The following is a 25,554-nucleotide window of genomic DNA, read 5'->3' as shown; positions in this document are numbered from 1 at the left end:
TCTACCCAGAATACGCTACTCTCCGCTTACAACTATGCATTTAAATGACAGAATAGGAAGATGTAGCCTACCTGTGTCGGATCCAGTGAATTCCAGCTGTTCCTTAGTCCAACCTCTCTCCACTTCTGCTTTCCTCTTCACCCCCTTGTCTTCAAATCCATTTGCTTTGACCTTTCGATCCACAGCAGGGACACCGTGGGTGACTCTCGGGATCTCCGGGGGGCAAGGGTCAAGCTTATCCCTCCTGGCGGTTTGAAGTGGTGGAAGAGAGGATTTGGATGTGGGAGGCAAACCCAGGTTGGGAGCTCCGAATTGCGGCCTGTCATGGTTGAGCTGCCCCTGTCTATCCCACAATTCCTGAAGATTATGGAGGTGGCGGGGCTTACTGAGCCGAAGACCCGTCAACTCGATACACACCTTTAGATTCTTCACCTCCTGCTCTGAGGGTTGCGGCCACACGTCTGTGGAGATAGATAGAGGCAATCCGTTAATACCTTGTATTAACATCTGGATAGGATGATCCAATTTTACGTGGTCAGCTGGGACGAATTGCTGTGTACAACTGGATTTAACATGAATCTCAAATTCAGACAAGGGGTGATTCTGATTTTGAGACTACATATATTAGGTACTAAACTGTGCCCAAATTTGTTCAGAAGATACCAGACATTGCATCCCAAGTGTTGTAAATGCATGACCTTTTACTTTTCTTTTTTAAAAATTGGACTAGTTTAAAACCCCTTGTTCTGGCACAATAATTGTGTGGTAATATGAATCAGGTGATGTTGCATTTAGGATGCATTAGGCTGTACATACAAATGCTATGTGCCATATACATCTCTAACCACTAGAAGTTATTAGTCGGATCACAATGCATCTCCAGAATTGGATAATAATGCATCTCCAGAATGCAATGCACCCGGTTTACAGCTGAATTTAGCACTGTCCACTTGTGTTAATGCATAAGATGTTCATGCAAAGTATAAACAAAGGGTTGCACACTTAAAGCAGGAATCGCTTTCCAATTGTTAATTGAGTTGTTTCCTCCTAGAACACAAACACCCACAAGTTTGATAGCTTTTAAATGAAAGTACGGAGCAGAACAGAGCCCCACATGCAGACACATTAGTTTTGCTGACAAAAACATGCTTTCTGGGACACGTTTAAATGATGCGAATTTAAACAAAGATTGTTTTGATGTCTGAAAACGCCCTTTAGACTGAGCACAAAGAAAGAGCAGGGTAGAGAACGCCTGGCAGTTGTGTTTATCTGGACCATGTGATGGCAATAAACACAAATCAAGATGAATTGAAAAGGCCAGCGAAAGGATCAAAGCGGGACTGAGCAGAGGAAAGAGGAAAAGAACAGCTGAACCCTGGAGAGAGAGAGTGAGACGTGTCAGAAAGCGAGACAGGAGATTGGCGATAAGATGAAAGACAGAGCGGACCATCCACTACTTGGCAAAGAACGAACGGGATGAAAAGATGGAAAACAGGACAGATATCGTTAAGGACATTGGAGAGACAGACAGCCGAGACGTCTACCTGAAATCAGCCTCACTCTCTTCGCCGCGATGCCATTATCGTCCTCTCCTCTCGTCCGTCTCTCTCCATCTCTTTCTTCTGCGGTGTGTGTGCAATCAGGGTGGCCTTGGCTCTGTTCCAAACCCAATGCACGTTTCCTGCTCGTCGCCGTGCCAACAGACCCCTCCTCCTCTCCTTTCACATCCCTCACTCTCTTCTCCTCTGCTCGCCGGGACTGCGGGATGTCGGATGGTGGGCCGCACCGCTGGAGCACGGGAACTCTGTTGTTTGCACATGTTGGTGTCACACCTGCATAGCCACAAAAACACAAATGTGTTAGTCACCTGCTTGCAAAGAAAGACCTTTTTCCAAGTTCAAAAGAACCACGACAGGCCAGTAGAGCACAAGGCCAGAGATGGTGAGATATAGAGAGGAAAAGACTACAGAAACCTCCCCCCCCATCCTGGACAGTTGCGTGTTTGTGCTAACTACACCACACCCATCCCACATGGGGAGCTAGACGGCAAACAGGGACGCGCTTGCTTGCGCTCTCTGCAAGCTTAAATTAGCCCGAAACATCCGTGCCAAGAGCGCAAGCGGCAACCCAGCTCAAGTCTCCTCTCTCTCCCCCTTCCTCTCTCTCCTCGCACTCTCCTCCCCCCCTCTCCTGCTTTCTCCCGTTCTGTGTGTGGCAGTGAAAAGCGCTCCTTGAGAATGTCTCCCGGCAGCTAAGAGCAGCAGCATAGATCAAAGACAGGCGCTAGGGGCTCACGCTCCATACCGCCCGCTCCTCTCTTACACACACACACACACACACCGCATATTGAGGCACATGCACGTCCTAAAAAACATGCACATTATTCATCTAGCCGAAATAAGTCACACAAACCAAATCTATCAAAAATTATGCAATAGTGCATAATTGTACATCCAAAAACTTCATTATCTTGCTCTCCATGCCGAACAGAGCAACCTTTATACTAGCCTGGGTAAGAATACAGCCCACCCTGCCCCGGGCTCACACAGACACGCACAAAGCATGTGACTAACACCACATGCATCCCATAATTCATGGCAATGTGTGCACCATAGCAACTCTGCACCAAAACAGATCACCATGGTAACATCGTTTGCGTCACCCAGAGAGAGTTAATGTGGCCATTCCCAGAGAGCGAGAGGGAGATGTTGAAGGACAGACTGGGCATAAAAATCAAGAGAGGAACGAAGGACATGAAACATCCAGAAAGGTCACGCAAAGTCAAATAATCAATTTGGTTTCTTAAATCAATTACTTGAACTGTATCAATTGTTGAATAGAATGGTATTCGGCAGATGTGATCAAATTAAAGCTCTGATCAAAACTACAGTAGAAGGTTTTTATGTAGCATTTTCACCCTTGGAGCTTCACAGGGACTGCCAGTCTGCTGAGCGCACTCTGTTTATGTAATCCAGAGCACTGTTAATTGTCTGTGTGGCTGACACACATGCAAGTGTTCACGCACACACACACACACACTCTGACCCACATGCACAGGAAACGCCTCGCCTCTGTGAAAGCCACCAGGGAGAGCGAGGTCACATAGCAGCAAAGTGTTGATTTGGAAATCTGATGGCATTAGGCCATTACCAAAGCTCAAGTGGAAAAAACAAGAGTCAAAACAGCATAGAAAGAGGGACAAAGAGAAAGATGTAGAGTCAGAGCATGTGCCTGTTTATTTGTGTGCTTCCTGTTTGAGGGTGGCGGTGGCGGAAGCCATGTTTACCACGTCGTTTCCGCTGGTTTAACGCTGTTGCATGGAGCGCCACAGTGCAGGGACCGTCCCTAGTGACATGGGGAGGAAGTGTAAGGGGATTGAGGGGGGTTAAGAAAGATGGAGCGTCTTTAAAATTGGGATGGTTAAGGAAGATTTCAGGAGATAGGACAAAAGAAGAGACGATGAGTGAAATGCATGAAAAAAGCAGCCTGCAAGCAATACAAAAGTTAGAGACAGCGCATACGACAGACGTTACAAGAAAGAGAAAAGTGTGAGACAAAGATAGCCAGCAAAGAGAAAGAAAAAAGGGAGTGCTAGAGAGGGAGACAGTGCGAGAAGGATTGCGCTTGTGTGTGTGTGTGTGTGCGCATGTCTTACCGTTGTGCTGCTCGGTGTGATCAGAGAGGGCCGAAAGGGCTGCGGAGGGCCTGGAGCTTGGCTGGCTCAGTTCCCAGTCTCCCGCTCCGCACTGGCTCTCTGCCAGCTCCCTCTCTCTTCCCAGTCCGGGCGCTGCAGACGACACACACCCCTCCTTCTCCTTCAGCTCCAGCTCCGAGAAACGCATCATCGCACGCTACACAGACACACACACAGCACAATCGTGAAACCAGATCCAGTGTTACGAGCACCAGCTGTAAAGCCTGTCTCTCATGTGCTCCAGTACAACAAAAATAGAGGGGAAAAAAAAAACAGAATAAGACTTGCATAAAATAAATCTGCAGTGAGAGTAGAACAGGAGCTAAAGTGCATTAGAGTCAATTCAGAAAATGCATATCAATAACTTATAACAAAAGCTAAGTGATACAGGTGAAGTCAGGGGATTCATTTTACTCAAATTTGACCATGCAATTTTCAGGACCCCTAAAATAGGAGGAAAAGGAAGAAAAAAAGTCTAACTTCACAACCGCCTGTGGGCGCAAAACTAAGTGTTACTCATTTCAACTGATTAGTAGTTTAAAAATAAAATGAACTGACCTCCCAAAACGCAGCTGGTTGACTTAAATTACTGTCCTCTTGTGATAATCCTTCCATCTAAGCAATCAGAATGGGGCTCAATATCTTTTTCAATGATTTGAATTGAATATTTACACAAATTTAACACATCTGCAAACAAACATTAACTTACCATTACACAAAAAATATGGGGGAATTCAGGAAAATATCTGAGAATGATATGGCTTTAAAAGCTGATGTTTAAATCATACAAACTTTAAAAGGATATGTGGAAATGCATAGAAAACACTGGGCTTATTTAAAAAAAACTTTCCAAAATTGTGTGGGCTATCTGAAATTAGGGCATTGCCTTCCATCAGCCTCTCCCTTACTCTCCCTCCACTGCGCGACTATGTGTGTGTGCGCTAATGACTCTGCCAGTCGGCGAGCGCTCTGCTCGCTGCTGCTGGTAAGAACTCTAATCTTCCCCATCAGGAAAGAATGGGCCGGATTTCACTTAAGCTGGGAGGGCTGCCACCACTGACATGGCTATTGGGGGCCTGGGGGTGTGCATGTTTTTGTGTGCGTGTGTAAAGAGAGGAAAGGAGTGCAAGATGGAAGCCTGTAGGAAAGGGTGTGTGATTATGTTTGGGTATGCCCCACACACACACACACACACTCACACACACACAGTGGTCTCCAGAGCTCACCTGCAGGTTAACAGTTGCCTGCAGCATTATGTGCTAGCAAGGCCATGGCATGCATGCACGCGTACGCACACACACAAACATTTGGCAGCTGAGCTTCCGCACGACTGGGCAAAGCAGCCACAGACGGCACTTTGTGTTAACCCTTTCGGCCGCTGACTGAACCGCACACTCAAGCGTGTGTGTTCTTGTATAAACACACAAGTTCTCTCACACTAATTGTAGAACTTCTGCCATTAAAGCCTGTTTGACAGATTCACAGCAGGGGCCCAAAAACTGCTAGAAAGAGAGAGCAGGAGAGGGAGAGTGGGTTACGGAGATCTGTAATTAGCAAGGCGTTCAATATAACCGAGTGTGGAAGTTAGATACAAGTGCTCGTTCAAAGCCGAAACTGAGGTCATTGAGCTATTTTTAAAGTGTGTCTGTAAATCTCAGGATGGCTGGGAAACTTTATCTAATTCAATGACAGCTACTGGTCCTTGAAGAGTTGACCAGGGAAGAGAAAATGTGAGGTGTTCTCAAATTATAACACTCTTACATGACCTGAATGATTCTCAAACAGAAAATGTGACAATGACATGTGACATGCTTCATAATTGCACAAACTTCCCTATTCATTCTAACCAACATACAAAATTGCATAACTGACCTGCAATGCTCGCTGTTCCCGGCTCAATTTGCTGGAGTCTGCATACAGCTCAGTGGTGACGCACTTGAAGCGGTCGCCAACATAGCCTGAGGAGTTGGCTATTCTCTTAGCCAAGCTGGATCTCTTGCTTTTAGACAATCCATGTCCATCCTCCTCCTCCTCATGAGATTCTGTGTCTTCTAGTCCATCCTTGCCCAAGTCCACATATTGTTGATGAGCGTGGTGCCGATCAACTTTGAATTCAGCACCATCACCTCGAGCCCTTTCGCCGGAGGTTCTGGCACAGCGTAGTGTCTGCTCTTCCAACATGTCAGGTAGTGGGCTATGCTCAGAGGAGCTTTCTTCAGTCTGGCTGTGCACAGGAGAGTCAGACTGCTTTTGTGGACGAGGTGGACTACATACCTCTGTCCGTCGCTCTGAATCAGTTGGCCAGGATACGGCAGGCTGGCTGGAGCGCAAGATCTGCATGAGCTCTGGCTCTTTCCCCTCAGAATTACTGCCACTTTCATTTGCCATCCCTGTCCCACTGCCGACTGGCTTAGCTGGCTCTTTGCATTTGACATCGATGGCACTATATTTGTCTGGCTCTGGACTGCCATCTGTGTCATCTTGGACCAGGTCGATGCAGACAATCTCCTCTTTATTCACTGTGTGAGGCTTGCTCTGAGATTTTGAGCCCAAAATTTCTTGTCTCTCTGACTCCCTCTCAGATTTGTAACTTGGGTCTGTGTCAGTGATGCTCTGGCGCTTATACGGAGTCTCGTCGTGGTGCCAAGGCTTGTCCAGGGGTCTGTGCCTCAGTTCCAGACGCTCAGTGACTTTGTGGTCCAGGGGCAGGTGGGGAGACATTAGTGGATGGACCATCTCTTGTGAGTCGTGGTAGGTCAGATATTCTCCATGACTGGGTGGGATGCCATATGGGATGCCATGCTTGGGTGGCAAACGTGCTGAATACAGACTGTTAGTGCCCAGCATAACTGGATGAGGGTACACTGGCCCTTTTCCTGACAACTGCAAGTGGGAAAGGGAAAGACTCTCGGTTACTGGGTATGAGAGATATCTGCTAGAATATGCTAAGCTGGGAGGAAGATAAGTTTCACCCTGAGGCATGTAAAGGTGGCTTGGAGCATGTCCATTATCTAAATGTGATTGCTGGGGCTTGAAGCCAATTTCAGGGGATTCATTTTTTTTGTGCGTCTTTGAGGGCTTTGTAGCTGTGGGGTGGCTGCCACCATGGTTATTAGTTGGGGTCTTCTCTGGTGGGGTGGGAAGTGACTTTGGCCATTCACCATTAATCTTGGGAGAAGGTGAGACAGATGATGGCCGAGATGCTGTAGTCATGACAATAGGTGCAGAACTTGGGTTTGAGCCATTGTTTTGGTCATCAATTCTGGAACAAGAGGAACTTCTTGACTGTGGCACCACATGTTCAAGATTCTTATTCTTGATGATGCTGGAGCCCTTGTTTTGACTGGCCTCAGAGCTGATTGTCTGGGTAGGACTTGGCACTACCCAGGAAGAAGGTAAAGTGCTAATTATCTCAGGCCTTTCTGGAGTTTTAGAAGTAGTGCTAACAGCCGGAGAAAGGGTTTCTTTTAAAAGCTCCCTGTTTGGGGGAAGTCCATAACGGGCAGTGGGGGAATAGCCAAGCTTGGCTAAGGCCTCTAATTTTTGGGGGTACCCATTGGTAGGTCCTTCGAAGTCAATGATTTTGGCAGACAGGTCTAAAGGCTTGTCTGCTGGGTCTTTGGTAATAGGTCCCTGTTGAAGTGGTTTCTCAGAAGAGGTCTTAACAGGTGAGCTGCTGCCCTTTCTTTCATTCCCCATACCTCTGGACTCCATGGTTGCCTCTTTGGCTTTAGGCTTCTGGCTAGTTGGCCGAATTGGAGAGCGAAGCTCTTGGGACATGCTGCTAATGTAGATAGGGTGAGCAACCGATGGTGATGATGACGACGAGGATGAGGAAGGACTCCTATACAGAGGCTTCTGGAACTCCATAGTGCTATCCACAAGAGGTGGAGGAGGGGGTGGGGGGGCTGCAGGTGGCTGAGCGGGGCGTGGTGTAGGGCGGGGTGGTTGCATTACATGGGAAGGACATGAGTCTACTGAGACTATGGAACTGGTGCTGCTGCTAATACCAACACTGCTACTGCTGCTAGCATTACTGCTAGTGCTGCTTGTGTTTTTGCTGGATGGGGTCCGGATGGACTTGCTGTTGCTGGCACTGTTTCCACTGCTGCTGTGTTGCCTATCACTGGGTGACTGATGGTGGGGCTGGGTCTGCTGATGTAATGTCTGCTGCCCAAATGCTGAGGGCTCATGGTGAATCCTTTGACCAATACTTTGTATTGTTTTGTCCTGGTGGTGCATCATAGGTGATAGTGCAGTAGGGGCAACAGTTGCAGTGGGGATCCTGAGAGGAGGAGGAAGGGGTGATGATATAGGTGCAGGGGGATACGGGGGCATGAAAAACAAGCGCTCTGTACCAGCTGCACTGCCTCCTGCACATAGAGACTGGTAGGCCAGATGCTGAGGAAGGTAATGTGGTGGTTGTGAAAGGATTGATGCTTTATACATGTTCAAAGCAGTGTATTTACTAGAGTCTAAGAAAGGGTACATTCCAGCTTCATGGTAAGGACTCATCCAAGGAACCCGCAGATAGCTACCACCATTGAGACTCAGTTCTGGGGGCTTATCTCCTGAAACAACCCGTCTGTCCAACCCTAAAGCGTCTGCTCCAGTCCCAGGCACCATCAGCGACTTCTGAATCCCAGGTGGGGAACTTTTATAGAGTCCAACATAACTGTTTGTGTTCTTTCTGCTGTCGAGAGACACATCTGGTTTGTAGAGCAAGTCGGGGATCCTGTCACCAACATAGCCCTTTTCTGTTGGCAAGGTCCGAATTCCTGGTGGATAAACCATCCCTCCATGAACGCGGAGGCTCTCCCGCATCAAGCTGGTCCGATCGATGCCAAGCGCACTGAGAGGGTTCATTCTGCAGGTTGTACTCGCATCCACCTGTGACAAAGGAGAAAAAAAGTGGTAAGGGTGGGGAGAGGGAGAGGGAGAGACAACAAACAAAGAGCAATAAGTCTCAAACAACGGACAGACAAGTGAACAAAAGGATCCATCCAATCTTTATCTAGAGATAACATTCACCTTTCACTAAATCAGATGGCTGATTTATCATGGAAATAAGAGACTGCATGTGGTAAGAGCCAAAAAAATGAATCACAGCACATGACAGACATCACATGTGGTCATGTTATACAAAATCAGACTTTCTTTTTAAAATGTCAGAAAAAAAAGCATCTCACTCTCTTATCATAAACTGATTCATATGCATTAATCTCATGTTTTTCCCCACCATTATAAAAAATCTAGGAAATTACAAGGACGTCACAATATATTGCACTTTTCAAGGTCACAACAGGAGAATGCAGAAATCGTTCTTAAATGTCAGCTCCAGTGAGGTTATAGTGTGGGAAAAGCAGCAGCTTTGATGTATGTTTTCTGTGCAGTATGGTAGACAGCACAGATCGGTCTTCCCATCATACCTGAGAGCGACCTGAGAGTTTAAATTATGCCAGTCCTGGTTTGTACATTCTGACAGAAAGCATGTGTCAACAATAGAGAATTCTAATGCGTGAAAACAGGTGATTATGCACTTTACAAGCATGAAAGATTGATGTATTTCAATGTGGGAGGGGACAGTTTAAAAAAAAGTTTGTGTTTATAATATATACACACACACATATTATATAAACACAAAATTTTATGTTAGATGCAATTAATCGTGATTAATCGATTTGACTGCACTAGTTCCAACACATGACTAACTGAAAGGGTTTACATGTTAAATGTATGAAATGCTTACCATGCTTTGAATGAGGACTCTGTCTTCTCTGTTAGTTCTCAACAGATTCTCTTGTCTTCACCATCCCATAAGGATAATTTTCTGTTGGAGGGAAGAAAATAAAATAAAAATCATATAGGCTACATCATACAGCTCAAAAGACTGAACATTTCTATTAAATTCTATTATTTATTCATATACCGTTTAAGTTCCAGGTAAACACAATGACCTGGAGTGAAAATTAACCTTGATCACTGAGCAGAGAAATTGGCGTACTGGAGAGAGGGAAAATGAGAAAGGACCTCTTCATGGTGAGGCCTTGGCCTGCTTCTCACCTCCACATGCCTTCATCTCGACGAACGGTCACCGGGCTACATGCTTTGTTATCTCAGAGCAAGTGCACTGATAAGGAATCCCTCTGCATGCTGTACTTGTTCCGTGCAACGCAAAGCAGAGTGTGTCTTTACAGCGGAGAAAGCAGCAATCAAAATCAAAATACCACTCCCCAAATACTGCTGCCCAGCCCCGCAGTTTGGCAAGACATTACAGCGGTGCTTTGTTGAGTAGGCGAACTGCGCCTCTGTTATTGATGGCTCTACAGACCCCAGATTTCAATAACGCAGACCCAGAGCTTATCTAGAGACATGGCCACAGTCGCTGCTATTGAAGGAGTGAGACAGTTTGCCCTCTGTCATCAATCAAACCAACCTACACACATACACAAACAGATGTGCATGCATCACTTCCATAGCAACCCAAGCCAAACGCTTCAGTGCTTTTAAACAAAATTAATAAATACAGTTACAAAAAGCAGTTGCATTTATGCAAAACAGTAAAGCATGCATTTTTATTCACATTAAGTACATGCACCCAACAGTAAACCTCTTACATTTACTCATGAAGTTGAATTATTGTTCTAACTATACCAGCATTAAGCAGCCATTAAACTTAATAAACGTAAATTCTGCCCCGGTTCCCGGAGCGTGTGCCTCCCTTCCCCCATCCTCCCCTGCTCTCAAAACCTAATCCGACCCTGCCGTGGGGAGCGCAGCAGAAACCCACTCGCCTTGGCCATTCAGACACGTTCTCTGCGCTCTCATTTTCCGTCCCCTCTGTGACCCGCTCTTTCATTCCGCCAGCGGGGGCGAGGACATTATGCATTTGAGGGGCGCTTCGGTAAGAGGGGTACGCACCCCCCACGGAGGAAAGAAACCTCCGCTCTCAAAGACATCAATCACAAGCCAAGCGCGCCGGGCGCTTTGTCTGCAGGTGAGGCAAAACTGAAGCGAGCTATACATAGGCTGTTTTAACTTAGTTTCTAATCACCTTGGCTTATAAACTAAACAAAAAACTACACAAAGGTTAACTTTGCTACGTATTTTACGTTTCTTTTTATATCCCCGCCATTATTAAATATAGACTAGGCCTACTGTAAACGGCGCTGCGCTAGCTGCCTAAAGAAAGAAAATGCTGTAATTTTGCAGCGCGTGATGTTCAGCTCACTCCAAAGCTAATAGACCGTGTAGGTAGGTTGATGCAGATGCATATGTATACGTTGAAAATATATATAGGCTATATATAGCTATATAAATATAATTTAAAAAATTCGCATGCAACTTTTTGCATATACACAAATATGAATACTAAATAAGCCTATATAAAAACAAAAAGAGCGAATTAATTGAATGGAAGAACATTTTTGTCTTTGTTAAGAAAGAAAGAAAATGTTCTCTTTGCATTTGCCATTTGGTATAATAATGTAAAAGGAGGACCAAAACAACAATAACGCTTAGTATATTTATATTTGGAAACTAAACTAATTATTTTGAATGCCTACCCAAAGACGTCTACCCAACAGTGTGGCACAGAGACAAGGCGCGAAAGTCGTTGTTGACAGAAGAACACGAGATGATGTTATAAAGTGTGCAGAGCATGAAAGAGAGTGTTAAATGTTTATCTCCTGAGGTGTGAGTTTTTGCAGTAAGGGCTCAAGTGTAGAGAAAGGAGGGCCGCTGAGATCTCCACCTGAAGCCCCAGAGGTCCCGCCAGCAGATCTCAAACTGTGGCACATCGCCAAATCTATCGTCCGCAGCGCAGACACGCCATACAACTCTTAAAGTGGCAGTAAAATGTTTTATAATATCTGTAAGCAGCAGATAAAACAAAGCCGAATGAAGGGGAAATACAAGGGTATGCAAAAGCTTTTCAAGACAAACGTAAAGTATAGGCCTATACTAAAATGTAGCCTATCACATGCATGACTTATGAAAATAAGGTATTCAACATATGTGACTAAGATATTTTCATTAAAGCGCCGTATGTCAAAAAGAACTGCTCTGCGGTGGAAGAACTTATCTTTATTGCCTTCAGCCTAAAGCGTCCAATGTCTAACTTAAAGTGAACGTGTCATGAGTTGCAGGTGAAATAGCCTGTTACAAACATTAGTAGGCCTACATAAATTATTATAGATTAGGCTATCACATTATATATAAGCAAAAGGCATTCTTACACTTTGTTTTGCACTTTCATGGTGATTTGTGGGTATTTATGCGGTGATTATATTATTTTCCTTTTTAAATGACTAAACCCATGATACTTTTACAAATAATTTCCACCACAGCGTCATTGACAATTATTTATATTTTTTTTACTGCTTTATCTTGATAATTTAATAGCATATTAAGCAACTTAGTGCATATAAGACTACATAGAATTGTCCCAAATACACACAATAATATTTTCACGCATGACATAGCCTAATGGGGGAAATAATAGGCTACAGTTTGACTAAAAACTAAGAAAATCCAGGTCTGGGATAAAAACTTAAGGCCTATTTTAAACCAGTAAAAAGCAGGCTATAAAAATCATTAGAAAAAAAAAATACTCAAGATAGTATTATTATCATGACCTTCATATCAAAAGAAAATATCAGGCTCTGAGACATAGGATAAATGCCCGCAAAAACACCAATTTAGTCCAGAAATAGTCTAACCCCCCCTTTTTTCTTAAAAAAAATAAAAAATAAATAGACCTATATATTTTAGTCAAAGGGTTCAGACAACATGCATTATTCGCATCCCACAACACAAGACAACTTTATATGCGCTTGTGCATTGTCTAGCTCATTAGAAAATGACGAGCAAAACATTCTGCGGGCAGGGCGCGGATATTTAAGACAACATGTACAAAAGTGATTATTTGCCTGCAGACATTCAGCTGCGAGAAGCGATACGAATTGCTCCAAGCCCCACGCGCTGGCAGCGCACACATTCCGCGTGCGGCCCCCGCAGCCATTCTTTCGCTCTCTCTTTCTTTCTCGCTCACCTCCCCGTCTGCCTCGTGCGCTCCGCGCTGCTTTGAAATGGTGGGTTGCGTGCGTGCTCTCTAGAGACTATACAGCGCAATTGTTCTCGCTAACCCTCTCTCTCTCTGTCTGTCTGTCTTTTCCCTTCTTGCTTGCGCATATAAATCGATAAGAATTGGGTTTGAGACTTTCAGCGCAGGGGTCGCGGGAAGAACCGATGCTTATTCGGAACCGGTTCCGTTGCTGACCGAACACGACAATAAAATAGGCTACTTTCACGGTGTTTTTTGCACCAATATTCAGTGGTACAGAAACATCGCGAAAAATGTAGTGCACGTGTAGTAGCCTACGATTCACGACTGACTGATTCTTGAGTCTTTCACCTGTGCTCCAATTTCCGCACGAACTAGCCTACTATTGAGTCGGCTCTTTTTAGCGAATCAAAAACACTTATTCAGTCGGATTGGTTGCTAAATTAATCGGAGTAAGTTTATTCCACTCGAACCAAGACTGATTGTTCATATGACAACATGTAAACAAGAACTGCAATTCTTTTCACCCCAAATATTTCAAAAGTCCCAAATGAAACGTCCGTGAAGAGTTAAAGGAGGCAGACCTGGTCAATTCCTTACGATTCCCGAGACACAATCAAGGCTGTTTTAACTCCTGCACAAGATAAGGAGCAAATTGGCTATTATTATATTAGCCTACCTCATCCCCGTTTTAGCCTACTCATTAATAAATAAAACCTAAAATGGCAGTGGCATTTTCAAACCATATCTTTATAGTCTATTATCTCAAATACAGTATTTAATCAAGAATTTCAGCTTTTAAGGTGTGAGAAATAAGAAACACAGAGCAAAGAAAAAGAAAACAATGTATTCAAGGGTAGGCGTCACTTCGGGAGCGGGGCTCCTGCTGCGGCACAAAAGCTGCCGAAGCGAAGAGAAGAGCTCTCCTGTTTCAGCGCGGGCCGTCCCGCGGCATCGCTGGGACCGAGAAGAAACTTCAATCAAACCGTGACGTCTCCAGCGGGAGCCAAACTCCGAAATCCGATCCGAGTGCATCCCTCCACCCTCACACGAACTAAGCGCTGGGAATAAAACCCAAACGGTTTGCCAAGACAAAAGCAAACTTTGGCAATAGGCTACGATTTAGTAAAGAAAGCAACTCTATGAGGATGTCTGCTCACTGATGCTCAAGAGTTAAATAGCCAGTTAAAGATATAGCCCGATTGTTTTTCAATTTGTTTTCCATAACATGTGGAGGAATGGATTCGTTGTGACAGATGTGCAAAGAGGATCAATTGACAGCTCCAGGTTTATTTCTGAAACACAAACTAAAATTCTAACTAGCAGAAACAGAATGATAGGCTACATAAGTTGTTATAAAATAAGATATTATAAACCGCCGAAATAGATAATAAAAATTATAAGCCCGTCCCAAAGTAGCCTATTTTAACATTTCTGTTAGGCTATACATCCTATAGGCCTAGGCAATAAACCTTGAAGTCCAGGAACAAACCAAAGTTTGAAGCACACATTTAAACAGACTAAAATATTCCGTGTTAAACGAAATAACCAGCAAAAAAAAAAAAAAAAAGAAGAAAACAAGTAAAATGTTAACCGCTGGCCTCTAATGTAATATCATACAATATCCCCGTAACCTCTAACGCAGCCAAACTCTGTAATGTGGATCGTTTTGGTGGTCTGATTTCTGTCAGATTCATGGCCAACATTAATCACTTCAAACATTCCCTGAACTGTGGCACCGGTTTAACTCAGGCCATGACTTGTCGGTCTGAATTCCACCCGCGGGTATGTATAGAGCATTACAATACGGGGCAGACATGTCACACTTTCTCTCTTGCAAATCTGACGCTGACATCGGAATATAGGCTGGTGTGTCAGGACTGAGGCGTGAGCTCACACCGAGTTGACAAACCCGGAGAGCTGGGGGTCTCAGCCAGGCGAGCAGGGGGGACTGGACCAAATAAACGGGGGAAAACAACCGATATACGTGCCACTTCGTGTACACTATACATTATTTAATGTCATTTACAAAAACAAATAAAGTGTGAATGCATAGCACGTAGCCTAAAAAAAGTGTGGGCCATTTGAGACAAAAAACAGAAGCGCTATACACACACGTTTCGATTCGATTGTATTGGACAGATTAGGACTAATAACGAGCAGATTGTTGGGTTTTATATCACATTAAATGTCATCAGTTCCACACTATAAAGTTTGCAATGTGTGATTTGGGAAAAAGTAAAAAGTCTTATTCAATTGACCGTGTCAATACACGAATAAAGGTTTCAATTGGAAGCCAAAAGTAGCCTATATTATTCCATAATGATGATTTAAAAGCAACAAACAACTTTTCACTGCCTTCTTCAGAAAAATACCTAGGCCTGTATGTCTAAAAGAACTCAAAAAGTAACACTCCACATTAATTTGAAGAACTTGACATCAAGCACTCTATTATTCTCCAAAGAAGCAATGGGACAACACAAAAATATATACAGCCAAGTGGTTCTTATTAGGAATCCGTAACAAGAGATGTTGAGGAAGAACATTTTAAGAGTTCAGCAATACGTGTCACATTGAGATGCACTTTTATGATTGAGTCACGCTAAAAGGATGCCAAAAAAATCTGTAGTAGCCGTTTAGGCAAGCCTATGAAAATATGGATGGATCCAGGGCTTTCTTTCCACCAGGATTTATACGAATACGTTCTGACATGTTTGATTAATAGCGTCCACAGCGCTTTAATTATGCAGAATAGCACGTCGCAACCATTTAGAAACGAGACTTCTGTGAAAAAGTAACCCACGGGTTTGACAAAAAACAATTTGTAAAAAAATAACAGGCCAGGAAAGAGAGGCCTAAGTTTACCTCAGCAAGAGTAACAACAATAGCCAGCAATGTAAAGTCTTCGCTTTGCGAAGCCATGTTTTGCTATTTTGTGTAAACTCCACACAAATAGTACTAATTAGTAGTTTAATAGCTTTTAAACTGCACTCATTAGGTCAACCTGGATATGGTGTTAGGTGTCTTATTCATTGCACAGTGATAATGGTTAATTGATCAGCCCTTGTGGGATTTAAACCTATAACTTTCGGATACCATCATTCTTTAACAACTTGGAAAGCCTACAGCGGGTTTTCCTACAATGAAAGCCTCAAGGCGCGACAATATAGCACTGTTGTCAGAGAATCACAAAACAGCGTAACATAATGAATGAAATATTCCAAGTCGAGAAAAATATCCTAAATATATGGATCTTAAAACGTTCAAACGGCCGCGCCTGCCGAGGACAAAGAGACTAATAAAAATCCAAACGTCTATGACAGATTATGCACAGAACTGTCAATGTCTTCACTTAATAGGAACTGGTCAAGTAATTTCCTCCCGTCCCGGACACAACCAGACAGCGAATAACTTTGAGCGCAAGAAGGTCGCGAAGTGTCTCATCAACATTCGTTTCTAACAAAAGACAGACTTACAGTGTCTCCACAAAGCGCCTTTACTGAAAAACATTTCGCTTCAATGCCTGGAACGAGACTCCATAGAAAATCTTTAATTCATTTTATATAATTTCATAGGCTTCTTCTGTCCACAATGTGTCATTTCGGTCCCCTCACAAAGCTCACTGAAAAAAGAAAGAAAGAAGTGGAGGTGTCTTCCAAACGTACTTGTTTGGAGGCCATATCAACGTATCGTTTTCCACAGAATTGCAAGGAACCCCAAGGAACAATTTCTTAAAACTTTCATAAGGTTGGTAACCGTCATATAAAAGGGCGAGGCTCGTGAAATCAATAGCGCTCGCGGTGTGTATCCCGATCGGAAAAAGAAAGTCCACGCGCCATCGCGAGCGCGCACTAGCAAGATTTCTGGCGTCTCATTACTCAATACGAAAAAATGAACACACGTGAATTTCACAGAAACCAACAGTTCCACAAAATCTACGATTTGTTTTCGCTTTGAATAGATGCACAGTGAAAAAAGGTCATCTACTAAAAAGGAAAGTCCCGTAACGTTGGGTTACAAAAATGGTTTGTTAGCTAGTGAAGAGAGTCCTAACAGAGCATCACATTATTTAGATTTAATTCAAATTAAAAGCAATTTCTTCTCAAACACCAACAAGAAATGTCAACAACATCTATGATCGCGACACCATGCAGTCAGCCCAGAGACAATGTTTTGAAAACTTGTCAACAAGCACAAGTTTCAAGCAGAAATGTCAAATATGTCAAAACAGAAGATTATATGGGGATTCGTGGTTTAAAATAGTTATGTGTATCAAGAACGAACCCTCTTTGGCGTTGCCAAAGGTCCGCACGAAACGGATCGTACGCATTTGCCTACTGGACAATGTAACGGAACAAACATACGCAGATAAGGCATGGAAAACATAATAAAGCTTAAAATGTTCTCACCTGAATGAAGTGATGCCAGTTGTTCATTGAGTCAAACGGAACGTGTGGGGTTTCCTCTTTAAATTCAAGTTTTCACGATTTTAGTTTTTTAAGATATGCAAAAGATTCCCGTTAAAACAAAGAGGATCAGATGTTCCTATTAAAAGCTGCATTACTATGTAGCCTCTATAACTTAGGTCAATCTAGTAACCCTGGTTTTGTCTTTGTTTTCAAAGGAAGTCCTTCTGAAGTTCAAAGTATCTCCGGACTTGCCGAATATGAATATCCACTCCTGGAAAAACTGTTAACACGTATAGGGGATCCATATACATCCATGCAAGGAGCAGTCGAACGTAATTCCTTTGATTTAGAAGAGGATGATCGCTTCGACACGAACCGCGTGAACGCACAGGTGGCGAAAAATCCCCGGGGCTCCGGCTGAACTGAACTCAGTCTGCTATATGACGCCTCGCAGCGCCATGTTGGGCTCGCGAGACAACGAGCGATCGAGAGCCACGCCGAGAGAACGGCAGCAATGTGTTTGCTCTTGTGTGCACGGACCGGTCCTCACACGCACATTTACTGAGTACTGGCCAACAAAACTGCCACACGAATTCCCCTCTCTCTTTAATATAACGGACCGTTCGCGGAAAATGTCCCGTGTCTCTTTGTCCCGGTTCCGATACGCGATATCCCTGGCGCGATGAACGCTCGCGCAACTGCTGCTTGTGTATGCGTGTCTCTCGGTAAGCGCGTGCAGCGGGGAATGAAAGCTGAGCGCAAGACGCCTGTCTCTCTCTCTCTCGCTCTCTCGCTCTCTCTCTCGCTCTCTTACCCAGAAGGCCAGTCGGGGGAACAACCGCAATTACCATAAACCCAGTAGGCTGCGCTCCCTCTGTACAACTCGATGCGCACGTGTAGAATACAGCGAGAGGGGGTGTTTCGCACAGCGCACGGGCTCCGTAAACAAAATTAATCGGCAGTGCCGCTGAGAGGCTTTTGGAAAACCACAAAACGGTATTTCTGGCTTATATTATATAGAGAGAATGAGGCGGTAGAATGATGTATGGAGTGTTTTAAATCTTATAGATAGTGGCTAATGGCTATATATAGATAATAATGTAACTTTTTGTAAGCAGAACATTTATATTTTCATTAAAATAGATGAAACAACTCAATCATTAAAATCCCACGTTTTAAACACTTGATGGCGTTAATCACTAGCCCCATTTTTCCGCGTATATTATCTCAAAAATATATACTAAATTAAAATGGTTGTAGTTTTGTTCAACAAGAATATTTGTGGTTGATCTTTTCTTGTTCAAAAATAATAAATAAATAAATGAATAAAATAAAGATCACTGACCTTGTTGGGCCCTAGAAATATAAAGCTAAAGCCAAACTTCATGTCAAGACATAAAAATAAATGGGTTAATGTTATGGATAAACTTTCTTAAAATATGTTTGATGAAAGTTTAGATGAAAAAGATGTAGGCCCATTATCTCAAAAATACATACTAAATTGAAATGGTTGCAGTTTTGTTCAACAAGAATATTTGTGGTTGACCTTTTATTGTACAAAAGTAAAAATAATAATACAAATAAATAAATAAATAAATAAATAAATAAATAAATAAAAGATCACTGACCTTGTTGGGCCCTAGAAATATAAAGCTAAAGCTGAAGGTCGAGATAGGCTACAATGTCTTGGTTTAAATGTCCTTTAAAATTAGATTTTTAAGATGTCAAATTCTCAAGATGGTTTAAGTGCTAATGACGTTTTTGTAAACCTGGGAAAAAATAGGCCTAATTGCTCTGAAGGTTGAAATAATATGAACTATTTATCTTACAGCAGGCCTACATATTGAACAACACGACTTAGCCTATTGAAATGATTAGGCTACACATTAAGTTCCCACAACTAAACTTGAATGTTCGGATATGTTTAATTTTTAGAACATTTAGAACATTTTTAGAACACTCATTTGTTAGATATTGTGACGTGTATTACATTTAAATAAGAATTAGTTCAAATAAAATATTGGTAAATATAATATGAGTGATGTGTCGTCTGTGCGCGAGAGGCCGAGAAGAGGAGCAGGATAATCGCGCGAGCTGCGTGTGTAACAGGATTGCTCGGGGCTTTGACGGAGGATGTATTTGCCACAGCCTGACGGGCAAACCCTTCCCCCACACACAGGCATCATCCCCGGGGGAGAAGACCTGGAGGTCACAGCGCTGGGGAACGTGCTTAAAGAGCTCGGGGACGTGCTCAGAGTCCTACATTCACAGGCGAACGGTTCGCGAAGGTATAGTGTAATGTAAACCCAGTATAAGGGTTGCAAGTGTCCCAAAACTGTCCCTCTGAGATTTTACATTTATTTATGTCTCTTTTGTGATAGAGAGATCAAGAGAGATGCCTAATTCTGGCTGCTTTGGTCAAACTACTTTGGTATCTTTGTCAAATAAAATTAATAAAAGTCTAATATACTGTGGTATGTTTTGGATTTATTTTGAGTATACTTTAGAAAAACCTACAAAATAAAATAAGTTTGCAATCTTATTGATTTGAAACTCTTAGGCAAGTTGTCTGAGATATTGCATTGTGAAAAAAATCCAGCCCGATCTCATGAAAGTGCGTATCTATAGCACGAATTTTATTTCTCGTGCCATTTACACGACAAAAATAGTTTTCGCGTGCATATGATACGCACTTTATGGTGTGGAGTGCGTGCGTAAATCCTACATAAGGGGTTTACAGTGCGTATCATATGCACGCAAAAACTATTTTTTGCCGTATAAATGGCACGGGAAACAAAGTGCGTGCTATCGATACGCACTTTCATGAGATCGTGTTGAAAAATCTGTCGTGTTAACCAGTAGCAAATTAGGCCCAAATTCAATCAAAACAGACACTATCTGAAGACTATAAAATGTAGCTACAATTCTGAAGAGATTGTAAAAGAAAATGATACTGCTATCTACTGATAAGAAACATTGAGACATTGCTACTTTAAGATATATAGCTGAAATATGCAAGGGTATGAATGTATATTATAGATATGTGTTCATCCTGACATACATATTTGAACAACGGCCATTATCCCAACACTCCCGAATCTCCTCAAATAAATCCCGAAATAAACAGGCCATTAGCCCTGATTTAACACGGCGAAGGCCTTATAGGATATTAGAATTCTTCAGATGACACAAACGCTCCCCATTCATTAGAATGTAAATAAATAAGAGGCGAGTGTGGTGGGCTTTTGTATTGTTGTTTAATCTGATCTCGTCAAGGCCGCCCCTACCTTCCCCCCATACAGCCTTCATTTATACATGCATGGGGTCTCTCTCCCCCTCCGTCCCACCCTCTCCAGCTCTCCATTGTGTTCACTGCCCGAGGCGCTGTGCTTCGCGTTTACTCGCAGAATAAAGAGAGACTGAGGAAGGGGAAGAGACGAGTGTGTGTGTGTGTGTGTGTGTGTGTGTGTGTGTGTGTGTGTGTGTGTGTGAGAGTGGGTGAGTGAGTGTGAGTGGCCATCAGCGCCGGTGTTAATGTCCGCTCATCGAGACACTGTCACTTGCAGGCGTGATCTGTCATTCAAAGCCATCAGACTAGCTGAGAACGAGCCGAGTCTATCTATCCTTCCATCCGTCCGTCCATCCATCCATCCATCAATCCGTCCGTCCGTATAATATATATATTTTTTTAATAATACAATAGTAAAAATATGACTAGAAAAATGACTTATCATGAAGTGTTGGCATACATAGCTTGGTACAATGTTTTATTAATATACCAAATGAAAGAAAGAATGAATAAATAAATAAATGTCTGCCAATAATGATAATTGCACTAATAATGACAATAATAATAATGATCATAATTAAAACAACAATTAAATTGACTAGAAAAACACTATACTTTAAAAAGTGTTGGCATACTTAGCTTGGTACAATGTTTTATTGTTAAATAAATAAATAAATAATGATGATGTCAATAATTATATTTTAAACCAACAATTAAAAATTACAAAATGACTAGAAAAAAAAAAGTAAAAATAAAAAAAAAGTGTAAAAAGTTTTGGCATACTTATCTTGGCACAGTGTTTTATTAGGCTAAATGAATAAATAAATGTCTGCTAATAATAATAATAGTGACAATAATAATAATATTTAAAACAACAAATACAAAATAAAAATGATACAAAATGACTAGAAAAGAAACTTTAAACTAAAAACTTTTTTACAATTTTTTTTAGCTTGGTGTTTTATTATTATAGCCTATAATACATACATAAATACATTTCTGCTTATTTTTTTAATTATTATAATAATAATAAATTGTGTGTTCTTTTTAGTATCATATGATTACGAAAATTAGCATTTTGTTTAGATCACAGCTGAGTAAACCTAAAAAAAAACTTTTATTGAAAATATATTTATGACTTTTTTTAAAAAACATTAATTTATCTAATAACTTGCACTTCTCTGTAACTATAGCCTAATTAATAATTGACAGGCTCAGATGGATGACACAGAACTCCAGACTTCTGCAACGTTGCCCTATCAGGGTCATTGTGTCGGCAGTGTCCCGTTGGGTGGGCCAATGACTGGGTCAGTCTAATTGTCTGCTATTGAATTACCTAATGGAATGTGAAAATCAGAGGAGGCGTGTCACGGGGTCGCGCTCAGCAGTCAGATCGGCGGCGCGCTCCAGTCCCGCGCTCAGGGCGAGAACGGACCTCAAACAACACTGTATGCGGGACGGAATATACTAAACACACACACTCCGCGGGCAAGAAAAGGGGAACGGGTTGCTTTCGAAACGGTCATGTTAAATGGATTATACTGTGGATGGTTTTGGCAAAGCAAATGATGATTGTAGGCTATGTGTTTTGAACATGTAGTCGGTTAATTGACTTGTCTTGCAGATGTTAGCCTACTCCTCCTTAAACTTTGTAAACAGCAGTTTGCTGGCTCTTTAAGAATTTAGCCTATAGGCCTAAGTGTTTATTTATGCATAAAGCTTTTGATAAACTGAAAGATATGCATGGAAAATTTGTTTAAAGAAATTTTGTTTAAAATGTTACAAAATGGTGTCCAGTCACACGAACACCTAAAATTTACACTTTCTCAAGGTTCTTGATGTTAATTAAAAAGTTGTGCATCAACTCGCCATATTTTACTGGTTAGCCTACGTGGTTTTACTAGGCCTAGATGAGTCATCTCTCTTTTTCTTTTTTTACATTTAATTGCATTGTCCAACATTAGCAACGTCTGATTCATTATTATTAGTAGAATCTGATTAGAATCTGAAGTTCATTTAGACATGCATATTTTTTATTGTAATATTTAGATGCAGCTTTTTTTAGGCTACTTCACTTAGTTTCCACCCAGACTTTATTTTCAATTTATTATTAAATCATTATTTGTCACCTCTTCGAGATATAGGCTAGGCTACATTTATTTTGAAGTATATCATGACTCATTTAAGGCTTCTCGGCCGAACATATGGTGACGGTCTGATTTGAATGCATGTGTAAGGTAATCTTACAGGCTCTAGCTGGTGAATGATCGCTGTTGCGCGGAGATCGACGCGAGCGATGCGAGGGCGAGCGGTGAGTGACGGAACAAGAGCTCCTCCAAGCGGAGAACGATGATATTGCAACACAAGCAGCAAGGTTGAAGAGGGGGTTTGGAACTGCAATATCGTTTTGTTTGCTTGTTTCAAATAAGAAAAGAAAAGAAAAATATACATACATTTTATGCAAATTAAACATTTCAAAAGATCTAAAAACTGCACGTTTAACGTCGGTATTGTTTTTATTCTGTGCACACTTTTAGAAAAGCTTTAATTTGTAGAAAAGATTCAATCGAATGTTATCAATAATTGCTCTAATTCCTACATAATTTCTATACAATAGGCTATTATTTAAATAATCAGAAATAATACTGTAAATTATGTTTTAAGTCGCCTGTGTATGCTGAGACAGGCCTATGTGTGTATATAGCTCATCCATAAGGTTATAGGACGTAAAAGGTTATTAAATCATATTTGTCACGTGTCCTTCTGGTTTGAAGGTCATTCACCTATAGATAGATATAAACTAAACTTATTATTTTGTACAATACAGAATCATTAATAGGCCTACTTGTCTCTTGCTAAAAGCTACATTTATGGTAATAATTTGACTTGATACTATTTTAAAATTATATTTAGAAAATTTACATTAGTGAACAAATTAATTAAAGTTTTAAGAGTCACACATTGAAAGTTTTTTTTTTTTTTTTGCAAAAAAAAAAAAAAAAAGGGTACAAATCAAGAGGAGGAAACAAAGCATTGGTAACACTTGTGAAATTTGTTTCCAGGCCCGAGAGGATACACTCTGTATTGATAACTGTTATATATATATATTATTTTTTATATTATTTACATATTTTTTTATTATTATTAATAATACTGTTTTGATATATATGTAATTGCATAAACTTACAAGTGTCTTTGATTTAGCTAATTATTGAAGGCGTGCTTTCTGTATTTCTCCTTGAAAAAAAAAAGGGTACAAATCACAGGTGAGTAACCAAAATATACATAACAACATGCAAAAGTATAGTACGTAAACAGAATACAATACAATATTGCCAGGGGAAGCTTATGGGCCATTACAAAGAGAAAGAGGACCATATGTTGACAGTTTTAACTGCCTTTTTGTTTTTGGAGCCAGAAATCAGATTAATATAAAGTACAACTTCATGGAGAAGGATTTTTTAGTGCCGAATTTACATTTATGAATGTGTCACACATTGAAAACTGAAGCGCTGAGGGACCCACCGTGACGTCATGACGCACGACGTCACGCGACACGGCTGGTCTGGGTCATGTGACCGGTGTTACGAGGAAGAGCAGTCCATTAGAAAATCCTCCCGAGATGAATCGAACAATTATGAACACAGTATTTGCGCTTTTAGGACTTTTATCAGGTAAATATGCGTTATACTTCTTCTTTGACGCGTACGTGGTTTTATTTTGACGGGTCGGTGTGTTTTTAGCGTTTGTTTAATGAAATAATGTCGGCTGCAGTGAGATGCCATAATCCGCAGTCATATCAATGGATCAAATATCTCTCGTTTATACAATTGAATTCATTTAATATAATTAATTTATGTGAATTTCGTTCGATGTTGTGATTATATTGCTTTAGGCTGTTAAATAAAAAGGCTTTCAGTGTTAAATGTTGATAGTGAATGAGGAAGCACTAGCCACTAGCAGGTCATGTGACAGTCATGGTTCACTGTACGAATCCTACTTATTGATCAAAACTATGAATATGTTAGTTTATACTGATAATTGTGTTAGGACACGGGATTTCAGTCTTGTAAATGCTGCAGAGACCTAAATATGACTATTCTTGTGCATCCTAAAATTAAAATGTGTAAAATATTATTTGGATGCCCCCCCCACACACACTTACTGTAATACTGTATATTTATGTATTCATTTATATCAAGTTTTATTTGAATGGAATTTAAATGTATTACATGTCGAAGCAAGTGTCATTTATTGCAAAGAAACATTGTGCCTGAGAATACATCATTATTGTTTTCTGTGTTATTTTCCCTCAGGTGTTTTGGGCGACAGTTTGACCGTTCTGCGCAGCCCGCAGTACGTGACCTTCCGGGATGGACAGTGGCCCATATCAGGAGAAAAGATCCCTGATTTAGTGGCCCTAACCATGGGCTTCTCCGTTCGTGAGGTATCATGTCTGCTTAATTGTGTAATGGCACGTACAGTGCTTCATTAAAACACTGTGGTGAACTTGTGGTTTTGGTTTGCAGGATCTTGACTGGCCTGGTCTGGCCGCCGGCTCGCTGTTCCAACGCCCACGTGCAAACGCTCTGATCGTCGTGCGCGGCATGGACAGCCTCGACTTTCCGAAAAACATTTCCTCTTACCCTCTCGAAAATGTGAGTGATGCATTCTCACAAGCTTGAGTTATTTTAATCACTGTGGTGCGTGTTTTTCTCTCACTTCTTGATTTTATGTAGGTTGGCAGTTCAACCTCAGTTGAATAAGTTCAATTAAATGACTCCCTTTAGACACAGAAAACAGGGGGAAAAATTGTACGATTCAGCAAATCAGGATGTTTCAGGATTAAGTAGCAGCGTAGTTTCCCCACAAGACTTCCCTTATTTTCTATCATGAAACTAATGCCACTTATCTGTCTGTCTATCTATCTATTCAATTTCAATTAATATTTATTTGTATAGCGCTTTTCACAATACACATCATTTCAAAGCAGCTTTACAGACAATGCATGAGTCCACATTACAATTTAGAGCGACCTGTTATCAGAGGTAACTGTCTAAGTTATGTATTTCAGAAATGTACATAATACAAAATCACA

At 41.6% G+C, this 25,554-nt stretch overlaps 2 protein-coding genes across 2 annotated transcripts in view; one reads left to right on the top strand and one right to left on the bottom strand.

The window, feature by feature from the left end:
- Positions 1 to 17,970, bottom strand: part of bcor (BCL6 corepressor) — a 40,933-nt gene extending 22,963 nt beyond the window's left edge. Inside the window, 7 exon segments of the mRNA XM_084416762.1 lie at positions 72 to 461; positions 1,545 to 1,832; positions 3,656 to 3,851; positions 4,253 to 4,309; positions 5,567 to 8,584; positions 9,444 to 9,524; positions 17,168 to 17,970. Coding sequence (XP_084272888.1) covers positions 72 to 461; positions 1,545 to 1,832; positions 3,656 to 3,851; positions 4,253 to 4,309; positions 5,567 to 8,584; positions 9,444 to 9,446 — 3,952 coding nt within the window. The 5' untranslated portion in view covers positions 9,447 to 9,524; positions 17,168 to 17,970.
- Positions 17,971 to 23,984: 6,014 nt separating this feature from the next.
- The window catches only part of atp6ap2 (ATPase H+ transporting accessory protein 2), a 9,331-nt gene continuing 7,761 nt past the window's right edge, over positions 23,985 to 25,554 (top strand). Inside the window, exons 1-3 of the mRNA XM_084417257.1 lie at positions 23,985 to 24,130; positions 24,773 to 24,903; positions 24,986 to 25,114. Of these exons, the coding sequence (XP_084273383.1) occupies positions 24,079 to 24,130; positions 24,773 to 24,903; positions 24,986 to 25,114 (312 nt within the window). The 5' untranslated portion in view covers positions 23,985 to 24,078. The remainder of the gene's footprint in view (positions 24,131 to 24,772; positions 24,904 to 24,985; positions 25,115 to 25,554) is intronic.

This window comes from Rutilus rutilus (assembly GCF_951802725.1).
Source record: "Rutilus rutilus genome assembly, chromosome: 8".
NCBI lineage: Eukaryota > Metazoa > Chordata > Actinopteri > Cypriniformes > Leuciscidae > Rutilus > Rutilus rutilus.
Note: the sequence above shows the minus strand (reverse complement) of the source record. Positions and strands in the feature narration are given on the sequence as shown.